A 26802-nucleotide genomic window follows, 5' to 3' on the forward strand; every position below is an offset into this window, starting at 1 on the left:
GACAAGTGTAGCTATACCTGCACTTATGCAACAAATGCATATATGTGCATGTACGTACAGACAGACAAAAACAAATATATGCGTAGGTATGTTTTAAAATATAAATTATATATTGAATGCATGTGTATATTATAATGGTTTTATTCCTTTAGTAAACTAAAGCAATTTTTATGTTAAATTCTCTTGCATAAGTGACGTGCATGCGTAAGCAAATCTCAGATGACCTCAACTGTATGTGAGACATTGTTTTTCTTATGAAGGCTTTTGTGAGTTTTATTAATGATTATAAAGTTTTTTTAATGATTATGAAGATAAAAAAAAATTGAAATAGGCTAGTCCAACATTTTATGTTTAAGAATAGAGGTGCATATATATATAAATATGTACCAAAGTTATGTACACGTGTGATTACTGCACTTGTCAGTTACTGAAATACAGCAGATTTGCACAGCACGTATATTGAGAACTCTTCAGCCTGACCGAGCAGACCACAAGAAAAGCAGCCTTAAAGGAAGGTGTAGTGCAAACTGAACCACTTCATGGACCAGAGTCAGACATCAACACCAGTGTCAAATATACCCCCTTCTCAGTGGCTAGTATGAGTCAGTATTTGAGGAACGTAAACTACATGTATATCCTTGTTGCTACGTAAATTCTAGTATGTTTAGAAAACCAAGAAGCAGCACAGTTAATCCCCTAAATGAAACAGTCAAGACTGCAGTAGATAAAACTGGGGTTGAGTGAGAAAAGGAAATTGTGGCAAGGGATTAGGAGCTGGGCTGTGAATGCTATGCTCTAAGTACATAAATCTGTAGGATTTTAAAAGAAATATGCAAACTCATAACCTCACTGAGGACCAGAGATGAAGGGAAAATAAATAAAGAGGTCAGGAGTGGTATTAAATAAAATGTTTACTTACAAGAGATTTCTTTTTTACAGGTGCTTCTGTTCCAGGCGCAAGAAACTTGAAACTGTGTGATAAAAGTCCTGGGACCACAAGGAAAGGCAAATCTAAAACAAATGCAGCAAGTCACCAACTAAACAGGAGGAAAAATAGCTACTTGGAACCAAACGCAATGTCGGAATACTGCAAACATCAAAACATATATATTTGAAGAACAGAATATTTAGATTGATTTAATTTTCCACACCTTTACAGAAGGTGAATGAAATATGCATGAAATTGAAGTCAACATACAAAGGAGGTGATGGTTTTCAGGAGGCTTATATCAATATAGGATGCATACACATCTAAAATTTCATGCCTTTTTTTGTTGTGCCCCTGACACAGGAGGATTTCTGACTATATATGGGTATGTAGAGAGATTGCAACTGGCATTCTGAGCAAAAACAAGCACAGCAGAGATAGCATGACTGATTGTTTTAACAAACAATTTTGCAATGTGTTTGCAAGTCTGAACTCTTTCCAATTTTCAACTAGCTGTATAAAGTTATCCTGACCTAAAGCTTTTATTTTTAATTCTGAAATTTTTTTTACCTGTCACTGTTAAATTATTGAGACTCCAGAGAAGTAAAAAAAGATCAGAAACAGGTTTTAATGAATCAAAGTTTTGAATATTTTATTGATAATTTCATTTGTTTACACTGATACCAAAAGTTCCTATTTTGAGAGACCAAATAAAGTGAAATATAGAATTATTTTACATAGCTAATCAAAACAATAAAAAAAAGTCCTTTTAACATTGTTTCAATACAAACAGCATTTTCTTTCTAAGCCTACTGCATCTTAATCAACTAAGAGGCATTTGAGACACTGAAATACAACAGCTCACAGTAGATGCTCCATCACCATTGCCTTTTCCATCAGTTTTTCTAAGGTGTAGTACCAGTGCATCAGTTCAGTCTACCCAGTCTGGAATTTGCTCTCTTAACTCAGAGAGCTGTACGCAGGCAGAATTCAGGGCGGCAGCAAAGTAACATCTAACTGCCATCTGAAGGCTGAAGCATAGAGTGTAGCTTCTTCCAAGTTTTTTTTTTTCATCATGTGTCAGTTCTTCAGTCCACTGGGACCAATGACTCTGTAACACCATATGAACTCCCTCTCTGCAGTTGCTACCAGTAACCCTCTGTCTGAGGCTGAAATGAGCCTTACATGGGCTGTTTTAACCCAACAACTGATTTAACCCACTTTCTCTTTAGGTTCATAGGTTCATAGGTTCATTAGGTTGGAAAGGACCTACAGGATCATCTAGTCCAACCATCCTCCTATCACTATCCCTACCCAACTACTAAATCAAATCCCTTAGCATCTCATCTAAACGCTTCTTGAACAGAAGAAGCTTTCTAGCTTGTATACTCTTTTCCAGAAAATAGAGTATTTAGGTCTTTTTTTTTTTTTAATTCAAGGCAGAAAATTTCAGCTACATGTTTTTAAAAAAGTTCTGTCTTAATGCTGTTTCAACTGAACTGAATGTTTAACATTCATTGATTTCAGAGGGCCTATGATAGACCTCTACTGAGGACTTTGCAAAATGCCAGTGTTCACTACTAGAGAAACAGTTTTATCTAGAACACAAAAGCATTTGATCTCTTCTGTGTATTCTTTTAAGTATATGAGAGCAGAATCCTTCAATTTCTTTTTTTTTTTTTACAGAAAATGAGACCTTCAGCAAATATATTGCTTTGAAAAACAATGTAAAAAAATAAAGACAATAAGTGTACTAATATGTACATACTACTTTGGAAAATGGGCAATATATATGATCTTTATTTGAAAAACCTAAATGTCTCACTTAGCAAGACTTGTCTTAAAGAGTTAGTTGAGAAAAAAATGAAAAATGTTACACACTTGCCAATACAAGAGCTATATTTCAAATAAAAATAACAATCATATACATGTTCGATATTGTAATGATATAAAAATTGACAAAAATAACAATGACCAGTATCGAACTTAGGATTTAACTGATTATCCATTCTTAACAGATGAAACATGCTTCACAGAAATTGCTGCAGGAAGGATGAAGTGATAGTCGTGGCTTCCCACAAGAGACTTACCATGAAAGTGAAGACAAAAATGTTTTATAAATATGAATGCATTAAAACCTTTGTTCTTCAAAATTTCAGTATTATAGCAGTTGGGTGTTTGTGCTGCAGGGAAAGGTGGTAACAGAAATCTAATGGCAGAAAACAAACACATACACATACACACACAGAAACATGCTCAAATGCATGTGCTTATGCTCTCAGATTGTTCATACAGACATAAACTTACTAACTCTTGATGGGGTAACACCAGGGATGGGGTTCGCTTCTCCTGTTTTCAGTTGTCTACAAGGTACTAACTACCTCAAGTCCAGTGAGATGAACTCCATTCAAAGCACTATCAGCTGAATATTTTACAAAAACTGTTTTCATCCAGATCATATTTAAGGCACATTATGGAAAAAAAAAAAAGAAAAAAAGAAAATCTAAAGTCAATTAAGGCTGGACAAAACAGGTAAAAATCCTTTTCAGTGAAATTTGAAAATTGAAAAAAAATTCCTGAGTTTTGATAAATAATTTTATTATAATAAAATACCATGCCTACTGAAAAAAAATGTCTTTTAAGAAAGCATGTTACATGATAATTTCTTCTTGAAAAAATCAAGCCTTAGTGCACAAAATATGTTAGTAAGTCTTCGGGGACATCTTTAACAAATTCATAGGAAATGAAAAGCCAAAAATGACCTGTTACGTATGTACAAAATGTGTATTGCTCCTGGCAACACACACCATGTTTACTACAGGCATCTTTATCTTTCTTCTTTTTACAGGGTCCCGCCCATATTTTAATACTTTACAATTAATTAAGCTTCACTAAACTATTTACAGAAGCAGAAACTAATCACACATCTTAAGCCAATAAATGTGGCACTACTGAAAAAGAACACTTTAAAACAATATTGAGTGTGCTACATAATACTGTTCTTTCAAAGTATAGTTTGTGAATTATTTTTCTTCATGAAGACTTAAATCCATTTGAAAACAAATGTTCAAATTCTCCTGCTGTTTTACCTTGTTACATTTTTTTTCCACAAGGTGTTTCTGAAGGACAGTATACAAACTGCAGTTTTGATTGTCTCAAAAATATCTTGAGAAAGGTGTCAGGGCTTCTGAATGCCCACTCATTATAAGGGATACAACCAATTAGTTTTCAGTTAAAATTTGCTAGTTTCCAATACTAGCCATTGTTTGTATGGATCCATTACTCTGTGCTTTTGCTTTTGGTGTGTTCCCTCTTCTGCTACCATTCAACACAAATAACGTGGAAACAGTTAAATGGACCATACCCAAGTGCTGCCAAATGCACTGAACAAGCAATGAGGCTACAGAATGGTATTTATACAGACCTTGGAAGTTCCTTCTACAATCATAGGTAAAAACAAACATCTGAGTGAAATACACTTTCAATATGACTGCATCCTTTAATAATTCATTAACTACTTCTATAAAACCCAGATTAAAAATTCTTTTTTACATTTAAACTTGTATTACAACATATTTCAGGTTTTATTAAAAAAAAACAGAACAGAAAACAACAAGAACAAAACAATAGTGATGGTGGTTAATCTGCTTTATAAAAGACAATACACTGAGTTATATATAATACTGGCTTTGACCCAGTTAAAGTTATATTATTATACTGCTTAGTAATTACTGTGACTCCAGTTCCTACAACTGTTACAGTGAGTACAAATGATCATTTAATATACAGGAAGTAGGGACCATTCGGAAGTGCTGATTCAGAAGGATTCAAGTGCTAACAATGACTTTGTATGCTTTTCTTCGTGTTTTATAAAATGACAATATTTTAAATGTCCATGATTTTGAGAGTTACACAGATTTTGGGCAATTATTTTTATGATCTTCTTTGTGCAAAAACAAAACTAAAGTTTTCTGAATGCTACCGTCTCATTAAAAGTAATTGCCACTTCTTCTTCAAAAGACACCAGTGTTAATGTACAAGAATACACCTTTTATGCCTGTTTTATGAAGAGCTGTACTTGTTACTGGAACGGAAGTTATCATATCCGTGATCATTAGCTTTGAACTTTAAACAGGACTGTCTTTCCTCCAGGGACAACAGATCTTTGGATTGGCACCAGCAACACAAACATGACTGTGAAAATAAAAGGAATGAGCAGTGAACCTTCTGCATCATTTTGTTTTGTACATGTTGCAGAACGCCCTGAAACAGTGCACTTCTTCAGCAGTACTCTAGGACTAAAGTGTGTGAGCTCCCATTTTGGCATGGCAGTGTAAGCAAAAAGTTACAAGGCTATGCTCTGCATTGCTCTAATCACAACCAGCCACAGCAACCTGAGCACCAGATGGCAGGGAGAGAAATGTTCTGGCCACATACCTACCATTGGAGTCTGGTCTGCAATTCTACATGCATCTGAAAACAAAAATCACTTTCTTCATAATCTTTCTTGTAAAATAATGATACAGAGTAACCTGTACTTCCTAAATGAAGTGCTGTTTAGTTCATTTTTAGAGGAAAATAAAAGAGAACTAAATAGGACAATGGTGAAAAACTACACAAATTGCAGCAGATGTACTTCAGTCCTCTTGCTGGTGTTACAGACTGACTGGCTTCTGAAAGTCCTCCTGGGATCCTGACAGGAGGGGGTCCAAGAGTGGACTGACATCTGATTGAAAAATATAACCACTGAAGAATTTACACAACTAGGCAATAGGCCTAGCAGTAATCAACTGTTAAATGTTTTGCAGCAAAAGAAAAATCTAAGAATTTCTGCATGGCAATGTAAGAATCTTGATAAGAACCTCATTGTTTGAAGACAATGAGGAGCCTCAAAAAAGCTCAGAGAGCACTCGTACTGCTTGGTGCTGCTGGGTGATAGATCTAGATATTTTCTGAGCAGATGTGGTGGATCTGGCTGGCTGTAAGGCTGTAGGACTGAAGGGAGAAGGGCTGCAATCCAGAGTTCTGTATGGAGAATGAGCACCCAGGGCTACTCACAGTATCACAGAATCAAAGACAAAACTGCATCAGATCAGGCCTTTCCCCTCATACACTGTTTATTACCTATGTGACTACTGAACCAAGTGCTCAGTCAGGATCTGAGGAACATGATCAGAGCGTGACCCCTCTGATGGGTTTCAGAGGATATGGCTACACCAATTTCTTCAGAGCAGCCTGAGACTGTTTTGTCAGGATTCTCTAAGTGGCAACACACCAGGTCCAATCAGGAAATGATGTAGCCTGATGACCATGGTGCCAGGAGTGTTTATTATATACTCTGCTAGTTTGCTTTTCTTTTTTAACTCTGTGAATCCTTAATATCTTTCTACATAGTTTCAGAAAGAGAAAAGAAACTTAAACTTTAATGAACGTTTAAAACGCTTTGTGGGAGTTAGAGAATTAATTTTATGGCTGACAACATGTCAGAGGTGCAACTCCCAGCAGTCTCTTACCTTAAAGCAGTTTTGGAATCTCTTGCTCACCAAATACAGAGCAATTGGATTAATGCAGGAATTCAGCGAGGCCATGTTAATGCCAATGTAGTCCATCACAAGAAAAAAGCTGTGTGGAAATTAAAGGAAGTGAGACTTCTCATTTTCTCATAAAATGTTTACAGTTATAGATTGAATTTTCCACTATATTCAACAAAGAACTGTTAAATGTGATAGTAAAAGGGCCTCTGTCAATAGGATTAACTCATGCAGGAAACAATTGTGCTTAATGACAAAGTTTGCTTCAGTAGACCATTCTCATGAAAGTGATTTCAAAAGATTCAGTTTCCTTAACTTGAGGGAGGAAATATTCCTAAGGTTGTCTTCATATGTTTAATCCTAGCTATTCAGTCGAAAGGGAAAATGGGGACAAAATTTCCCCCACATCCAGGTAATGTCACAAGACAAAATGACAGTCCCATAAGGGATCAGAAAACGAATGGGCAAACAGGGTAGAACCCCTCTGTGGGCTTCCTCATGATTTTCCAACTGCTAATGGAATGAAACATGAATGTTCTGGATAAGAAAGATGTGAAAACTTCAGACACACAGAACAAGTTATTGCACTGGGAAATTCAAACAGCCTTATGGAGAATGCTAGCAGCACACACGTACTTTATTTGTATAGTCTCACCTTAAAAGTTCACATCTATTGGGGTCCTTTTGATCATAAATAGTGAGCTTCAGTATTCTGCTTAAATGAAGTGGGAGCCAACACAAGGCAAAAACAAGTACCAGGCAGAACACAGTTTTGGCCACCTCACGTCTCTGAAAATGAAAATTGGAGAGAATATGGTTACAGTTTCTGCGTCTCTCTTTATGATTGTTGCCTTCTGAGATCCAAGTGTTTAATAAATAAAATAAAGATCTTATAAAAATGGGAGTTAGGAGAACATCAGAGTACTTTATTTTCTTGGAATATGTACTTAATGTTCTCTGTTGTTTTAGATGTCTTGCACCAATCCTCTGTATCTCTAATTTACTGAAGCATGAGTAATGATATGAAAACTCATAGACATGAAAACAGCCTTTTAAATCAAAATGAGGAAGATAATCATCAGCTCAATCATTTTTAAAAGCCAGCTAGTTTTCTACTGCATTTTCTCGTGCTTTGATCTCAATCCTTCCTTGCAAGGTTCCAAGAGATTGAAATTATAGCTTTATCACAGTAAGAAGGTGCTAAGGGATTTGATTTAGTAGCTTAGTGGGTAGAGATGGTGATAGGAGGATGGTTGGACTAGATGATCTTGTAGGTTCTTTCCAACCTAATGTATCTATGAATCTATGAATCTATAAGATCACTCTTATTTACACCACCATTGCAAATTAGCATGCACATAAAAGGTATTAGAAAAGCATTGATCACAAATATATTTTACAGAACAAATGTAAACTAATTCTCTGTTTAAGAATTAAATTCACTACACGCAAATATGTTTTCCTCTGGTGCACCACTAACTTGGAACGTAATTTGGAATATGTTCTGTTCAGATACACTGATAACCCCACTGCAGATTGTCGTGAAATTAATTCAAAATAATTAACAATTCCACATAATCAGCTTCTATATTGTGGAATGATTTTAGTTGTAATCACAAAATACCCAGTTCTCATTATTATAAAGAAGAAATAAAGCCTATAAGATTAACAGCAGATAAGAAAAAAGTGCGTTGTGATCACTGAACTTCTCAGGTTTCTAACAGCTTTGATATATATATATATGAGTTTATTACCAGCAGTGCTATGAAGTACTCTTCAGTAGTGATCTTGAAGTTGTCATAAAAGTGTAAGACAACGACATGGCAGTAAAGTCAACAGAGTTGTCAGAGATAAATTTTTACCTGTTTTAAGTGATCATTTAAAGCAATCTGCATCCCGCTTTTCTTTCGTAACATCTCACAGGTCATGAGAGTATAGAAAAGTGCTGTGATAGCCAGTGGCAAACAGAAATAAAAGCTGAACAGCCACCAGTCTTTAGCTTGCTTGTAAAACTAGAAGAGGGAAAAAAAAACAACCAATAAAAAAAAACCCAACAAAACAAAACCAGTGTTAAAAGTTAACCATTGACAACGTTGAAACGTACACTACGAATTGGTCAATCTGTCCTGAAAGAATATCCATATAAGAAAACAGGACAAGAAGGTAATATGCCCTCAACCCACAAAAAGACATAATCTTCTGAAGGTGCTTATTTAACTAGCACACTTCAGAAATTTGCCAGTATTTCATTTGAACACATCCACAAACACCTGTGAACACTGTGATCCACAGAACACTGTGAAGGTTGAAGGAACTGCTCCAGAGAGCTCAAATACCACCTTCGTTGTCTTACCATCATAAAGGATGTTTTCTGTGTAGGGTGAAGCAGGCAGATTCTGAGATCCTTTCCCCTGTACTCCATTGTTATCATGTCAAATGCGATAGCTTCAGGAACAGCCAATACAACCGATATAATCCAGATCAGTACAATTTCAACAGCAGTCCACTTTGGCACTCCAATTCCTTTAATTCGACTCCAAGAAGCAACTGCTCGGTACCTGAAGTAGAGCATAAATTTGCAGATTAAAAGCACAAAGGAAAAAAAAGACTCTAGTTATAACTGGTTTAAACTCAGCTTCTCAGCTGAAAAGAAAGGAAAACTTTGGGCATTGTCCGTATTTAAGAGAAAGTATAGAATTTGATGAAAAAAATGGGTCTCACCTGTCTATACTGAGAGCACATAAACTCAACACTGTGATGCCCACTGATGCCTTTTGAATGAAGGGGACTAATTTACACATTTCAACACCAAAGGGCCAGTCTTCTGCAAGTAGCTGTGAAAGAAAAACAGCCATGAGAACTGAACAATTTTTAAAAATTTTCCCCTCAGATGCAACATATTGTCTTACTCTTTTATTTTTTTCCAGATTGTAAAACTTAATTAGAACCATTTCACAAAGGAGTCCCCAAAACGCATGTCCTAAAAACTAAAAAGTAGCAACACAGCCACAGGCTGAGCATGAATATGCGTAAAGGCCCAATCCTGACTTTTCAAGTCCTGCAAATTCAGCTCATATTGCTTCCAACTTCACCACTTCAGTATTTATGGTGAAAATGAGGATTTCCTGCTTCCTCACATTGGTCTGTCTTAAGCCTTCATGGCTTTTCCTGCAAGTAATTCTCCATTTACTAGAAATACAGAAAACAACTCGAGGCTGATCAGAACAGAGGTTACACCTGTAACCTGGGGTTACAGCTGAACACCTGGGTTGGGGTTGCTGAGGCTCCCTCAGATGAAACGGTGGGCAACACAGGAGGGCAATCTGTCCCACTGGTATTCGCTGACCATACAATGATGAAAGGAAGGGCCCTTCTTCAAGGTCCTCCTTCCTTCCACTCAAAGAACGTAGTTTGACGTAAATATTTCACAGCACGTAAGGTAGATCAGATGAATTCTGTACTGAAGATCTTTATTGATCAGTTTTGCAATTGACCAATAATTTCCCTTACTACAATTTGGGTCTTACACTTGCAAAGAAATTTTCTACGCTGTAGCTAATTTAGAGAACAATACTCATGGACACAGAAAGCACTTTCCTCATGGCTGAAGCTATGAACTTTTTGCCTGCAGCTTCAGTTTAGAAATATTTGATCTCTGTACCGTGCTGTAAGCTGCAGTAATGGCTCAAACACATCACAGCTGCAGCCAAATCTTCCAATTCCTCATAAAAAACATGGCTCTCCAGAGCAGGGGTTATGCCAAGAAATGGTCGCAATCGTTTTGTAGAAAAGTAAACCTTCTGAGTTTCTCTAATTAGTTGCATTATCTAAGCTCATCTCTACAGATCTGTTTTTCATAACTTTCTTCAAATGAGGCCTTTTCGATCTATCGCAGAGAGAGGATTTCAACATACAAAAAGACAGGGAAGAAGAATGGGATTACAGAATCCTTCCCTCAGCTCAGGTCCCCTCAGACATCTTTTTTAAGGGGAATGTAAGAAAAGAAATCGGTCACTATGTAACATGGATCATGCTGAGGATCAAAATGATCAAAAATTGCCACAGCATTGTCCACCAAGCACACCTACATATGCATCTAGGGATAACCAGTTACATGGACCAAACGATTTTTCAAAAGCCCCAGTATAATTTAAGTATCATTTTATTTCCATATGAAGGAAGTATAGTACATTTTGTGGCCATTTGCTTTTGGAAATCCCTATGAAGTGATCAGAACACCGTCAAAACCCTGCTTCAGTCATATGCTGAAATGGGATCTTTGTAAGAACAGCAGTAAGAAAATTGTAATACAACCCCGCTTTGATCTGCTTTTTCCATGATCTACTTAAGTCGGATGAGAAGTATAATGCTTCTGCAGAAATAAAGCAGAAAAATAAATTCTAAGGATTTGTGTTTCTTGAGTTTCATGGAAAGCAATAAAGCACAGGAAGAAGGGAGAAGGCCATAAGCACTGTACAATATGTTTTGCTTTTGTGATGTGGGAAAATAACACAGACTGTAATTAAAGTATTTTCAGTATTTTCAAGACTCTCCCTGAGACTTCTTTTTAATTGCTGAAAGGGGATGAGAATAACAAACTCCCATTAAAATTGCTATGTGAAAAAATAACAGGTTTTCTAAAGTTATACTCCAAAGAATCAAATGACTCCTGGACAAATTTATAAATATCAATTAGCCAGTGAATCTCTACCACAAACTGAGTTGCTAGAGAAATAAAGGACATAATAGAAAGTACATTGTACACTTCTCTATAGTATCTATTGTATACTGTACACTTGTACATATGAAGTCAGAACTGATTAATAAAAAAAGCATGTTAAAATGGAAACATTTTTATCTCTACCGAACAGAAATCCACAGCATTGATCAAGTTTCTGTTGGCAGATCCTACCGAAGAATTTGAGCTTCAGCTAGCTGGTGTCTGTACAAGACACTCCCTCTCACTCTTCCTAATATCACAACTGTTTAGCCACACATGAGACTACCCAGAACTAATGCTTATCTCTCAGGTGCAGACAGTCACACCTGTGCTCCAAGCTGCCTGGATCAGAGCCAGCTCTAGTTTGGGAGCCATATGGCTGTATTATAATTGGACTGCACGAGTGAATGTGCGCTTCTGAGAGAAAGGGGGAATTAGTTTTGGTTTAGCATCATATCAAAATATTGCTTGCATTCAGCCAGCTTTTAAATCAGGGACAGAATGGATGCACAGCTGTCGGCCTTGGATTGGAAAAGCATGTTCTTTATCTCTTGCAGCTGATGTATTATGAAATTTGAGCATTTTAATGCATGAGTCATCCATTTCCCTATCATGGTATTGCAAGTAGCTAATGATATACTTCACAGCAAAAGCTTGAAAATACAGAGAGAAAAGGAAGAAGTATTTTAATTGCTGAATTGCGTATGCTCCCTTGCTCTTTATTTGTTCACTGTATTGCCATCTCTTCAAAGCACTGCCTTGAAGAATAGCAAAAAACTTCTGTAAAGTATTCAGTAAGAAATCGTTGTAAAAGCGTTTACAGACAAGAACAACTGATTATTCTTAGTTTAGTACTGAAGCAGTCTAATTCAATTTTCTTATGATTCATGGAAGGGTATCTGTAACAACAAGAGTCCCATTTTACAAACGGCAAATAATTCTGAGTCATGAGATACCGACAAATGGCAGGAAAGGGAAAAATAATATTGCATTTTCAAAAGTAAAATGTCAAAAGAACACTACCACTGCCTGCATTCAGAGTGGCATTTTCCAGTGTTTTATTTTCACTTGTTTTGCATGGGCAGTTTCAGCTGCTAAGACACACGGAAGTGTTTAAAATCAGCGCAGGGCAGTTGGACTAGATGACATAGATGACCTACAAGTGGTCTCTTCCAACTTCAATGATTCCATGATTCTCTGAAATAGCACACTGCAGAATGATGAGAAATTAAATTGAAATGAACTAGCTCTATCACAATCCCTGTTTCTACACTTGATGCCCTTGTAGTAAATACTTTCTCAGGCCAGGCACAGATCTGAGCCTCAGCTGATGTGAGAGTTGCTCAGCAATGAAAGTAGCCCCAAGAGATACCATGACTCAGAGGCACACCTTCAAGTTACAGTTCCTGCCCTGCGTCCTCTTGGTTGTGTAGGAAGAGAGGGATGTTAGCAATCAGCTATGGAACATGCCAGCATGTGAGAGCAACACACTGTTCCTGGTGGCCCAGTGGTTGCAGCCAGAGGGCTGATGCCACAGCTCCAGCCCACCACTGTTGGCTTTCCACAATCAGACATGAAGTAGCCGCAAGGTGTGTGCTTATTTACATCTCTGTCCTAATCCGAAGGAATGAATGCATATGGAAATGCAAAGCAGAACTTCTCACTTCCTCCTGGCTCAGCATTCCCACTAAGTGTAGTTCAGTGGGGTAGCACTTGAGATTCATATTTATAAATGTCAGAACTACACGTGAAACCAGGAATGCAAGCATACAAGAAATCACAAGCAACACTTTTTGTTATATCTGTGAAATAATTGACAGATTTTCACTCTTTAGACAGAGAGGTCTGGCAAATAAATTTTTCAGTATTTCACAGGAACAAGCAATCTCCACATGTGTTTGCCCAGGAAAATGAGCTTACAGTCAGAGATGACTCAGACAATATACAAGACATACTAGTGTTTAACAATAATTACAATTTATTCATATGTCTGAATAGGATCTTCTTTTTAGACAAGAACATGATTTTCTTTCTCTGTAGTTATGCTAAGAATATCTTCGTGATCTAGTCTAAATCATAATGTGCAACACATGATTATTTTTTCACGTGCCTTTATTCATGAATTCTGCTCACAAACTATATTTTTTGGAAACAACAACAGCCACCAATAACCTGAATTAAGATGAAGCAATATCACACAGACATCTTGAAAACAACAGAAGCCTTGTAATACCTTGTTAAAGTCAAAAGTTTCTGCAGTCTCACAAACCCAGTATAACAACTGCATCAAAAGTAACCATAAATAAAGCCCTGCTGATGTCAGACAGGGGAGCATAAATGCAGAGCTAGACAAAAATAAAAAAAAAAAGAAAAGCCACAAACAATGGGAAAACCTGTTTGGAAATTTTGTCACATGCACCTTTCAGTGAATGTATACATAAATGTATGCACAGTGAAAAAATTGCTCTATATTTACAAATCTATGCTGATGTGGCCTTCCATACTCTGGTTTGGAGACTCACAGTAAAAACTGTTTGCATACACTTTCACCATACAGGCATTTCTGCTACTCCATGTATTTGATTTCATACTGTTCCCCTCTAACTACAGAACAAAGTTACCCCCATAGTCAGTGGAGTCCAAAGAGGTTCCTCTGCTGGACTATGCAAAATGGCTTCAAACTTGAAGAGGGTACATTTAGGTTGGATTTAAAGAAGTATTTTACAGTGAGGTACTACAACAGGTTGCTCAGGAGAGGTGGTGGATGCCCCATTCCTGGAGACACTCAAGGTCAGACTGGATGGGGCTCTGAGCAACCTGACGGAGCAGTGGGTACCCCTGTTCAATGCAGGGAAGTTGGACTAGATGACCTTTGAAGGCCCCTTCCTACTCTAAGGGTTCTATGATTTGCCAACAATAAAGAGATTTCAAACCAGCGAAAGACCTTAGAAAGCTTAATTTGGCCTTTGATCATTTTCCTGGATACACAATGGTTTTTGCTTCTTCTCTGAAATTCCTTTTCTCTACTCTTAAATTGCACTATGTGATAAGGGAGTAAGACAAAGAATTTCCAGGTAGACATTCTTCTTCATTTATTTACGACACAGTAAATTGATAGCCATAGTTCAGAAAGCCACACAGGAGTGTGTAAAGACTATGGTCTTTCCCCTTTTAAAAATCAATGGGAACATGAAAATAGATTTAGTTCAATATATGAGAACGAATATTAAAAATAAGAGAAAGAGGGAGGTCTATGTAAGAAGAGAAAGCAAGGGTGTTATACAATTTGGTTAGTTTTTAAGATTACACGTTCTGATAGCATTACAGATATACGCATGAGAAGTAGAGCTAATGTGGTGGAACAGCATTAAGTTTGGAGTTTACAGTCCTGATGTTGTCTTGGTATCTGATACATGAGAGTTACCACCTTTGTCTATTTGGAAAGCTGAGTGTTAGCTTCCCAGATGCAGATCTGTACCATCAGAAGTAAAAACTGCCGCAGCTTTTGACTTCCCATAGACTAAGTAAAGAGAAAGTCTAATAGACAGAAGAGAAATATCTATCAGTTAACAAAGACATGCCTATATTGCCTTCATCACATTAAGAGTATCTCTGCAACCACAACTGGCAGCAATTTGGCAAAGCATCTTGTTGCAAAATGGCAGTCCCAGTCTTTTCTCTACTTCACATTCTGCACTTCTGGGGATACAGCTAAAGCCAGCTTGTTTCTCAGGACCCTGAAGGCTGAAATGCCTTCTAGGTTCTTCTTGCAAAAACACAGTGCTCCTCCTACCCTAATTTCATACCTATTTTGCTGACTGTGTGAAGGATTCCAACCTTTCCTATCTTCTACTGAACGTATTCATCACATTTATCACCTGAAGCAGACTAATTAGTGTTACACATTGGATGGCATTCATCTCACAGAAGACTGAAAATCTGTTTTTTCTTCAGATACCCTCAAATGAGTGATGTAAACATTCATTTGTGTATTTTGAAAAGCTATTTGGACAGCACTCACTTAAGTTAAATACTCTTGGGACACCTTTTGCAATTACCACCTTTAATACCTAATAAAATGATGCTCCTAGTTTTGAGTTCTCTTACAGAGCTGTCTGGAAAGTGCCCAGGGACACTTTCAAGCACTCTAATACAAAAGCAGTTGTGGAACCTGATGGCATTTCCTTAACAGAAGAAATCCTTTCACATTCTTGTTCATGTCTCTGGATAAGTGAGGATCTGGTAGCAATTCCGAACATCTGTTTCATTCAGTTGGAAACTGTTTCAGCTTGCAAATTACAACAGTGAAGCACACTTGTTTTACAAAGTGTCCTTGCTAGCCTTTGTTTTTCCCACATTGCTGGGTGATTACGGCAGCGAGAGTGCTTTGCTGTACTGCCGGCGCTCTGTGGGTGGAATTGAATGGATGCAGAATTGCTTACAAAAAAATATTATCACCTTAAATTGAACGCAAGCTCATCTGTAAGGTCTGCTTTCATATTTACTTACATTTACTTAGAAGTACTGCTTTAAAACGGCCACTATTTTGCTCACTGTTCTAATGGATAATACATTTCTGCTACAGGCATGCTCATCAAGATGAGCATCCCTGCAGCAGATTCAGCACCTGCAAGCCACTGCTCAGCTCCCAGCACAACAAAACTCTGAGCTTGCAGCTGGTATTATATTTACCAGTTTGCATCTGACCCTTTATTCCTCCCACTCCAACCTGCCCACGGTGACATACTTGATAGCATTCAATCAAGATAAGTACAGCAGCATATTATTGTGCTTTATCATTGATTTAACTTTGAAATGGTATGACTGAGATTGCCAAGTCTTGTGCTGAGCAACTGTTAGCCTCATACTCTTTCTTTTTTGGAAACAGTAAGGAAACAAAATGGTTAGTCTGTTCTAGAAAAATACAATTTTTCAAAGCAGTTTGTTTTGTTTTATGAATTCCAGACTCTCACACAGCTCTCACAAGTACTATGATAAACACACCGTATGGGAATTACACTACAAAATGAGGAACTCTCACATAACCCAAATTACCCAGCTCGGGAATTTAATGTAACCAGGATGAGCTCTAAGATTCCTGCTTTGTAATACTGCAGTACTTCAGAAGGATAAAATATCCAGCGTTCCCCCATGTCAACAGCTTCTGTAACTCGTCACTGCAGACACAAAAGGCTAAACTCAAAACCTGTCCCTGCAACAGGTTTTTCCAAAGATAAAAGTAACGCAGCCCAGAGCTTTAAACCACACATATGAAGAGAAGCAAGAGATGAAGGCTCTGCTCGTTTAATGCAGCGGCTGATCAAAGAATCAGACTTGTCTGAGCTGGAAGGGACTTTTAAAAAGGTCATCTGGTCCTCCACCCCAGTGGATGCTCAGGGACCTGCACACCATCCAGGTAGAAGGTGCCCTGTTTTTCTAGCATCCCCCCTAAGAGTGTTCATCCCGCTAGAGGCTGGATTCACACACACAACGAATTTGTAAGGACACACGGGCTGCTGATGGCATAGAATGCGCTCCTGTGCCAAGCTGCATTGCATTAAAAAGCAGAGAGCAGTAGGTCTGGCTACGTCCTGCAGCTCATGCTGCAGCGCTGGGAAAGGGCTCACAGCTCAGGGTGGGACAGCACCACACCCACCACCACCGGACATGCAGAACAGATCTTTTAAAGCCTCCATATGCTGACTGTATGGGTCCCTGTGACCAGTCCTACCCCAGGGCAACACATGGGTCTGAGTAGTACCCAGTTCTGTGCCTTCCCTGTTCCTCAGGGGAAGGAGATGCCCTCCAGTAGTTAAAAGGAATTTATAAGCAGGAGGGAGACTGACTTGTAACACGGGCAGATAGCAATAGGACAAGGAGGAATGGCTTCGTTCTGAAAGGGAGATTTAAATTAGATGTTAAGGGGAAATTTTTTACTCAGAGAATGGTGAGGCGTTGGAACACGCTGCCCAGAGAAGCTGAGTGCATCCCATCCCTGGAGGCACTCAAGGCCAGGTCGGATGGGGTCCTCGGAAGCCTGGTCTAGCTAGTGGGTGGCAGTTAGGGGGCTGGAGCCAGATGGGCTTTAAGGTCTCTTCCAACCTAAGCCATTCCATGATCCTCTAACTCTATGAAATAGAGCATTCACCTGCTGCACGACCATCCCAGGACAGCGCCAGCTTACAGGTAACTTTGTTGCCTGCCCACCTCTAGGCACAAATCTCTGCCCTATTTCCAGCCAGAACAGGGACTGTGAAGGCACCACATCCAGCTCGCACCCGACGGCAGCCACTTCCCCCCGTCTCACCTTGTAGACGCTGATGGGGATATCGATGATGATGTGCAGCAGGTCACCCAGCGCCAGGCTGGCGATGAGGATGTTGGGGCCGTTCCTCATGCACTTGTTCTTGTAGATGATCCTCAGCAGCGTGGAATTGCCGATGATGCCCAAGACGAAGACCAGACAGGACACCACCGTGTTGATGTACTTGAAGGTCTCTTTGATCTCCGTCTGCCCGGTGCACATCGGGGGCGAACCCGAGCGCGGCCGCCCACCGCCCGTTCCCCCGACGCCGTGGGGCAGCGCGGCCGCCCGGGAGGAGTTGGGCCCGGCGGCCGTCGGGGGGGTCCCATCGGCCGCCTCCGGGCTCAACCGCCCGGGACCCGGCGGGTGCAAGGCACCGTCGCCCTCGGCGGGGCGTTGGCCAAGAAGCAGCAGCAAGAGGGCGGGCAGCAACCAGAGGCGGGCGGCGGGCATGGCCGGGAAGAGAGCGCGGAGCCGCACAGCGAGCCCCGCCGGAGAGAAGGGAAAAAGCGCGACCTGGAGGAGCCGCTCTGTCCCCGCTCGTCCCTCTCCGGGCCGGGTAGGGCTGGGCAGGGTCTCCCCGCCCGCCGCCTGCGGTGCTGCAGCTGCCGAGCGAGGGAAACGCGCTCCGCCGGTCGCTCCCCGCCGCGGCCGGAGGGACTCGGCGGCTGTCAGCGGAGCAGCTAAAGCCCAAAGCTACAACCCGAGCGGCGGGGCAGGGCCCCCCCCTTTTCTAAAACATAGGGCCGCATCTGACCCGTCCGTCACCGCCAGACCCCACCCGCGCCTCCCGCCCTTCTCACCGCCTCCTCCTGCCCCGCTGGGGGCTGCCCGCCCACCCCCCGCCTCCCCGCGGCTGTCCTCCGCCTCCTGCACCAGGTGCGTCTGCCTCCGCCGCAGGAGCGCTGGGGTGTCACGGCAGTTTAGGAAGCGACGCGGTTTTTTGGCGTTGTCGTAGGTCGCCTATGGGAAAGAAGAGGGTTTTTCCCCGGGACCCCTCCCCAGGATCCAAGGAGAGGCGTTTCACTCCGCGTTTTATTCCCCCCCCCCCCCAGCGATAACGTTGCGTCCGCTAAGAACCCGTGCGTTGCAGCGCGGTTGTCTCACCGCTGCAGCGATGCCTCTGATCTCAGCTCCTTCCAGTTACGGGGCCCTTCCTTCGGCGAAGCGTAAGGGAAGGAGCAGAGCTCTGTGAGGGGTTTTGTGTAAGCGAGAGCTGTCTCGGAAGGTTGGAAACAACCGCACGCCCGACTGAAATGTACGTGAAGCTGTTTCCAGGAGACCTGTGCGCTTCTCCCCAGTCTCAATCACGAAGAGAGTGAATGTGTGAACCCTGTGTTTGTGACCAACTCATCTACATCACTGTCGTACACCCAAAGGGGAAAACAGGAAAAAACAAACTCTTTCAAGCTCACCACAATTGCTGGTCTGACCTCTTATCTTTCCAGCATCTCCTGCTCACATCTCCTTGAGCCACAGTAGCAGACAGCCTCTCCCCTCCCTCATTAACTTCACTCTCTTATGTCTGTCTCTGTTGATATCCAGCACCTTTCCCATTTAATCACTCTTGATCCATTTCCTAACATAGGTGCATTTTCATTTTTCTTCCCACTTTGCATTTGTGAAATGAAGGCACCACACTCCCTGCCCAGCTGCAGGAGTGTAGCTGAAGGTTAATTGCACTCCATCTGGAAAAGTGATCTTTCCAGGTTCAGCCTTTTTCCAATTATATTTTGCAGTAGGATACATTTTGCGGAGCTAATTCAGCTCTGCGTGACACAAGTGTGAAATTGGAAGAACCCTGAGAAATGTGCGCTTCAAGTCTTCTGCTTTTCATTTCTGCATTTCCAGTTCTGCAATCTGTGTTTGCAGCACTGATTTTTATTACAGGCTCTTGCCAATTAGCATACCATTAATTTTTAGTTGGAAATAAGCTCTGAAGACCTGAGAGCGGCCTGTCAGTATCTAAAGGGAGGCTGTAAGAAAGAAGGGGGCAGGCTCTTTAGCAGGGTCTGTTGTGATAAGACAAAGGGAAATGGTTTCAAACTAGAAGAGAAGAGATTTAGATTGGGTGTAAGGAAGAAGTATTTTGCAGATTGTGGTGAAGCACACAAACATGTTGCCTTGGTGGATGCTGTTTCCCCGAAGACATCCAAGATCAGGCTGGATGGGATCAGTCTGCCCCTCTGCTGCTATCTGCCACATGGCAACAAAATGTAGTGGAATATTGATAGGAAGGTTCAGCCTTTGCTGCCATACCAACATTCACCTCTGACATTGTGGGCCAACGTATAAAATAGGAGGCGTTACATTTGCCGATTTCTTTTCATGCTCTGATTGTAGAGTTTAGAACACTTAAGAAATTGAAAAGAGCCTATGCTATGATACAAGTCTCCTTTAATTAGAGAAAAAGAAAAGGAAAGCTCAGTTCCACATAATATATAGATGGACAGATCAATTATAGCTTCAGTGAAGAAGCAGCTAACAACATTAACCTAGATTGTAACAGGAGAAAAATATCTGTGAATATAACAGTCTGTTGATCTCAAGTGGTCCAAATTACAAATTAAGTAACAGCTGATTAAAGTTGCTAATTATGAAACAAATTATGTGCTGAAATATATGAAATTAATCGCATCAGATAATGCAAACTTCTGCTCATATATCTGATGGTTTTCCTTTTTTCTTTTCTTTTCTTTTCTTTTCTTTTCTTTTCTTTTCTTTTCTTTTCTTTTCTTTTCTTTTCTTTTCTTTTCTTTTCTTTTCTTTTCTTTTCTTTTCTTTTCTTTTCTTTTCTTTTCTTTTCTTTTCTTTTCTTTTCTTTTCTTTTCTTTTCTTTTCTTTTCTTTTCTTTTTTCTTTTTTTCCCAGAAAGCAGAAATACTCCTGACCTATGTAAAATTCATTTTGTACAAAATAAGGGAAGTTTAATCACTATCTATTATATCCTCCAAGCTCCCTGACACTGGTTTAAATATTTTCTGTAGTCCCACTTCATTTTCTATTAACAACTTATGAACTATAGCCAGTGACTCTTTTAACTGTAAATCAGACGTAGCTTGTTCATCAGTGGCTGATCACAGAATTGAAGTGGCTGATCACAGCGGAATCACAGAATTGTAGGGGTTGGAAGGAACCTCAAGAGATCATCAAGTCCAACCCCCCTGCCAATGCAGGCATCCTACAAAATAATGGCTGATAATGCTCTGCCATTCGTTTTGGAACCTCATACACAAGCTAGATAGACTGGATAATTTTTGTAGCCACCATCAAGATGATTTTCAGTAACAGGAAGATGTTTATAGAATGATCATGTGATGTGTAGAATACATGATGCAAAGTGGTCAAGATTGTGGCGTCAGGAATTCCTTTTATAAAGATGATGAGACACATCTCAGACATGTATTTTAGTACATACTGCATTCAGTGAACCAAGGCATGAGCTTCCTGGTACTTTTGCAAATCTCATTCATTTTCTGTTTATATTGTTCAGTAACTAAGTAGCTTTGGAAATCTGCCGTATCAGGTCTGCTTTTGTTTTCACTGAGTCCAGTGGAAATCTGCCTGCTAACTGGGCAAGTTCCGGAAGAACAAAAAGAATAGCCACCTCTGTGTGAGCTGCTCATTGGATTCATGTGGTCATTTAAAGTCAGAAAATAATTATTTTCTGTGTTTTCAAAACGACCATAGAAACATTACCAATGGCAATTTTAAGAGAATAAATGCAACTTACTTTGAGAAGTTCAGAATTAGGATACTGTAGTTTTGTAACTGCGCATGGTTATTTATTGGACCAGTGCTACGAAAGAATGACATTAACTCTCTCATTTTTTTCCATCAGTCTAAATTCATGCCAAAATGTGAAATTCTTTTTTTGAGTGATGTATGGCTGTCATTTCTCTCACCTTTTAGAAATGAAGCAACTTACCTAAATTGGAGTGTTGGATGTCAGCGGCATTGTATTCATGTTACGCCTAATTCTTGAAATGGTGGAGCTTTATTTATTTTATCATTATAAGTTGTAATAAGACAATATCAGAAGTTATCACAAATGAAGCATGAAATCCGAGTGCAGATTTTATATATATATGTGAAATTTAAATAAATAAATAAATAAGTAAATATTTTTTATTTTTTATTTTTCACAGAAACACAGAGTCACAGAATTGTAGGGGTTGGAACGGACCTCTAGAGAACATCGAGTCCAACCTCCCTTCCAAAGCAGCTCCCTAGCCCAGGTTGCACAGGTAGGCATCCAGGCAGGCCTTGAATGTCTTCAGAGAAGGAGACTCCACCACCTCTCTGGGCAACCTGTTCCAGGGCAAGAATTTCTTCTTAAATGAGTCCATAATTTCTCTTGAAGTAGAAAGAGGAAAAATGGTGGAAGACAATCAGAACTGTACTGGGATGAAAAGAATTATCTGTCTCTTATGGTTCTTAATGATATGAGTTTAAGGGCTTTTAGATTAACAAACTGAAATAAGTTTTCTCCTCTAAATCAAAGATAAAAAATATGGAACTTATTAAAACTTTCCCACTTCATCCTTCCTGTTGAGCATCAGCAGAAGAAATCACAAGGTAAATAAAGCTAAATTTAGAGTTAACATTTCATGCTAATAGCATGTAATTGATCCGTGATAAAATACACTGAATCAATGTCTTCTAAGGAAAAAGCTACAAAAGGAGTTGACAATGTAGTTGTGGGTTTTTTTGGATTTGTATGAGCAGTAGTTTTGATTTTTACTGAAATGATTAAAGATATTTTTCACCATATTTCAAGAAGGAAAGTGACCATGTTTACATTTAAATTCCATTTTTAGTAGGAGGTTGGAACAGATTCTCCCAGGAAACTCAGATAAGATAGATAAGATCTAGCCAGGAAAAAAAAAAGAAAAAAAGCAACCACAAAACGGCTCTTTTTTCTTTTTTTTTTTTTTCTCTCTGTTGCTGAGGAATGTATGAGTTTATACAAAGGAGGTGATAACTGACCATACGTTGTTTATGTTGTTGCACAGAAATCACTACATGCAAACCTTTCAAGTCTGGATTAAATTCATTTCCAGACGAAATGTCTGAGCTCATCCAGAGGTGCAGTGATTCACTCATCCATACTTTTCTGCAACTGTGGCCGTGCAATACAAACACAGCATTCATCTGGAGAGAATGAATCTGCCAGCACATACTGAATTTAAATTGCACTGATACAGCTGTGTATCAGTAAAATCATAAAATCATAGAATCATTTTATCTGGAAGGGACCCTTAAAGACTATGTAGTCCAACCCTCTGCAATGAACAGTGACACCTACAGCTCCATCAGGTTGCTCAGAGCACCATCCAGCCTGATCCTGAATGTCTCCAGGGATGAGGCATTCACCACCCCTCTGGGCAAACCTTATTGTAAAAACTTCTTCCTTATATCCAATCTAAATCTCCTCTCTTTTTAGTTTTTTGCTAAAATTTGTTATTTAGGTTATGAAATAAAAGGGGGTTAGGGAGAGATCTTCAGGTTGATGGACTATTTTTCTTCATGCTTCCCCTGTTTGGGATTGTTCCAACTACATCCATACCAAATCTGCTACTGTGCGGGCAGCCCTACACAGGGTTGAGGAGAGCCAGTTCATGACACCACAGCTTCTGCACAGCAGCATGTTGGCCTATCCTAACAGCTGAAGTAATACTTGGGAACCTCTGCATGGCTTGAAGAATCACCTCCATTTCTAAGGCAGTTCTTCCTTCAAGGGAGCTTTTATCAAATCCTAACAACATTTACTCCTATGTACATAAAATGTGCAGAAATCTTACGTGTCTCACTGTCCTCACTGTTCAGACATTTGGAGAAGATCCTCACTTTTATTTCAAACAAGCATTGGACTGTAGTTGAAAAACAGTATTTAGTCATTTTCTCAGTCTTGGATGTTGGCAATGTTTTTCCGTGGGAAAAGTTTTCCAGTTTTACAAACATTTGTGATTAGTGCTAGCAGATCATATGCTATTAGCTAAAAGAAAACTGGAATTCTCTTCTCAGGTGTTGCTCATGTGTGTTTTTTAGTTTTATTTTGCTTTTTTTTTCTGTTGGTAGTTTTTTTGTTTCTCTTTCTTTCTCTTTCCCTTCCCCTTCCCTTTCACCCTTTCTCTCTCTGTCTCTCCCTTGTTTGTTAGTTTGTTTTCTGAAATCTATTTTGGTTTGTAAATGCTCTGACTTTGTGCGACATCTCCTGGAGTCTTTGGTCCTTCAGATGAGCCAGCTTGGTAGCCATTGGTACTATCATGACAACACTTCACAGAATTACAGAACTGCTGAGGTTGGAAGGGACTCCTGCTTCCAGCTTGTCCAATCCACTTTAAAGCAGGGACGCCCACAGTAGAGTGCCCAGGCCTATGTCCAGATGGCTGTTAAATATCTCCAAGGGGCAAGACTCCATATCAACCTATGCCAGTGCTCAGATACCCTCACAATAAAATGTTTCATGGTGTTCAGAGGGAACAACCTGTTTGTTCCCATTGCCTTTTATCCTGGCACTGAGCATCAATGAAAAGGGCCTGGCACCTTCCCTTCAGGTATTTATACATGTTGTCAAGATTCCCCTCTGAGTATCCTCTTCCACAACCGAACAGTCCCAGGTCTCAAAGCCTCCCCTTGTATGAAACATTCTCTAACCCTTTAATCATCTTTGTGGTCCTTCATTATAATCATTCCACTCATAAGCATTAACAGAACGTTGTTTCTGAGTCTGTGGACTTAACAGTAAATCTCTGTGGATTCATTTGCTTATATATTTGTTCCCAGATCAAGTCAATGTTCTCCGAAGTGGATCTCTTTGCTCCTAATGGCGATCTATTTTTTTTTCCTCCAGGAAGTAGGGTATTTTTGCTTAAAAAGGAACTTTCCAAAGTTACTTCCCACTCAAAAATACATTTTGATTTTTCCAACGAAAATTCCCCCTAACTTATTTTTAACTTTCTCCCCATCCTTGGCCTTTGCATGTCGTCTTTTAGTTACCTTCCCTTCATGACCCTTCCTTTCCTCTCTTCTTTGCTAGGGAAGTGTCCCTAAACCTCTTTTCCTTAAGCTTCCAGGCCAGCATGATCATATTATCCCCAGCATCAATTAGCAATGAGCTCCTTACCACTCCTCTCACAGCTTTATGAGTTGTAGACATTCTGCAGCTGTCATTCATCTTTCCAAATAAGCTTTTCTAATATGGCACTCTCTCCATTCTGATTTCATTTTTTCCATTGTTTTCACTGGGTACAAGTATAGTATTCAAGGTTCTGTGCTCTCTCTTCTTTTGTTAGCTATACTCTGAAGCTTTTTTTTTTTTTTCCACTTTTCCCTGATCTTTTTTTGCTTTTTCATCCAGTCATTGAAACTGTGCTTCTGGCATTCCTCTTCCTGTGATATCTCGTGTACTTTCTGTAGCCTTGACCTCATCTACTGAAATTTTTCCATAGAAGAATTTGAACTTTCCTGGAAGCCAAAGACACAGAACGTTGTTTCTTCTCAGATCAATCCTCTGGTTTCTTCTCCAGTTCTCCTTCGTCAAAGCTTCTGAGTATGACATGAATCTATTACAAGACCCTGAGAGACCTCCACATTCACATATGTGCAGGCCAACAGCATGATCCAGATATTTGTTCTGGAAAATAAATGGTATTCCAACTTTACTGCTGTACTCCCACTTGTTCTTCATAAATTTAATTTGTTGATTTTTCTTTCTATTACGTCAGGTTTTACCTCTGGAATCTTGATTTTGTGCATTTTCTATTTTCAGAGGCTTTAAACTCCTCTGAGTCTTTCTCAAAGCCCTTTTCTTCTAATAGACATATTTATAGTCTTCTTTGTCATAACTGAATAAGGTTTGTAATTCTACTATAAGCAGGCAGAATGAAGTTCTTCTAATTCTCTACTGAAATTTCTTCTTTAGATTCCAGAAGGACGATACACCTAGGCAACAAAACCTGAGATAGGTAGTTCCAAGTTTAACTTCAGTCCAAATGTGTCTCTCTTGATACTCTTTGTACTCGAGGAATTAATTCTCCATGTAGATAGGCCACATCTTCAAAAATGACAAGTAGTTGTGGTTTTCATGATTCTTCTGCTTCGTATAATTATCACCATTCTGAGTTTTGACCAGCACTCATTCTCATTCTCCATGATGCCAGTGGCTTACAAACCCAACTCTTGCTCACCTTTGTCTCCCTGTGCTCATTAATTTTCACAGTAGAGCAAATATTTAATGAAGTTATTCCTTTGCCTTGTGTGCCTCATTTCTGGTGGGTCTGACTTTTAGAATGAGACCATGTAAAATGTGCATGGAATCTGAATAGAAATCCATTGCATCACATTATGTTACCTGCAGTATGCATTCAGTTTGATTCAGCAAATCCAGCTGAGTTTTTTTTGGAAACAGCTTTAATTCACAGGAAACTCAGTCTATGGTCATTTCTACAATTTTGGTTTCTAGTCAAGACAGTAATTGTACAGTAGATATATTTCACTTGTTTCCTTGTCACTTCTGTGGGTTTTTGTTGTTGTTGTTGTTGTTGGAATTAGAGGCAGAAAGTTATGTGATAATAAAGAAAAGCAAGTGTAAATATTGCAGATTCCAAAGGGTCATTCTAATTTGAGAGAAATGTCAGAGAAGGTTTTCTTATATCTGAGCCATTTCCCCTATCTGTTCATTGTCAGCAGAAAGAACTTGCTCCTATTATGTTAAAAATAAAGTGTCGAAGTTGTATTTTTAGTCAAATATAAGAGAATGATAACCCTTTAGCCCATGTCCTCACTACAGATGCATTGCCTCCTTATTCTGATGACGTGAATGAGGATCACTGCTTCCTCTATTTTAGACACAGAATGCCCTTGCAAACAAAACACTTTATTTTAGTGGGAATTTCCTGGATAAATACAAGTTGCATCCCTTGGACATGATTCCTGTGCATTAAGATTGATGCAGCCCTTCCTTTGAATCACTTAACTGAAATGCACATTTCTTTCATAGTTGTGTTACTCCAGAAGCCCAGAGCAAAGGGCAAAGAGCCATGAGAATTAGGGCAAAGAAGATAAAATACCATATTATTTAAGAATGCAATTGCAATCTTCTCTGTTGTATGATTCCTTTACATTAACATCCAGTTTGCCAGAAGTTACTTGTTAGTGCCAATGTAGCCAACTTAATTCCTAATACATTTATATCCCTTTTAGGGATTGATAAATGTAGCAGTGAAGATTTACTGTTGCTTGTTGATAGTATAAGACAGTTAGGGGTAATTAGTACTGATATACATCAGACCAGTAATGTGTCTGCCAGTGTATCT

At 39.5% G+C, this 26802-nt stretch overlaps 1 protein-coding gene across 1 annotated transcript; it reads right to left on the minus strand.

Annotated features, from left to right (window-relative positions):
• Positions 1–4540: 4540 nt before the first annotated feature.
• On the minus strand, positions 4541–18235 carry EDNRB (endothelin receptor type B). Its single transcript, XM_065744063.1, is given in 10 exon segments — positions 4541–5122; positions 6442–6550; positions 7115–7248; positions 8322–8471; positions 8813–9017; positions 9181–9293; positions 17487–17960; positions 17963–18036; positions 18039–18210; positions 18212–18235. Coding segments are annotated over 10 exon segments (1587 nt in total). The 3' UTR covers positions 4541–4990.
• Positions 18236–26802: the final 8567 nt, after the last annotated feature.

The sequence above is a fragment of the Cyrtonyx montezumae genome, unplaced genomic scaffold, assembly GCF_038088225.1.
Source record: "Cyrtonyx montezumae isolate F1298 unplaced genomic scaffold, pur_monq_1.0 scaffold_3, whole genome shotgun sequence".
Classification (NCBI taxonomy): domain Eukaryota; kingdom Metazoa; phylum Chordata; class Aves; order Galliformes; family Odontophoridae; genus Cyrtonyx; species Cyrtonyx montezumae.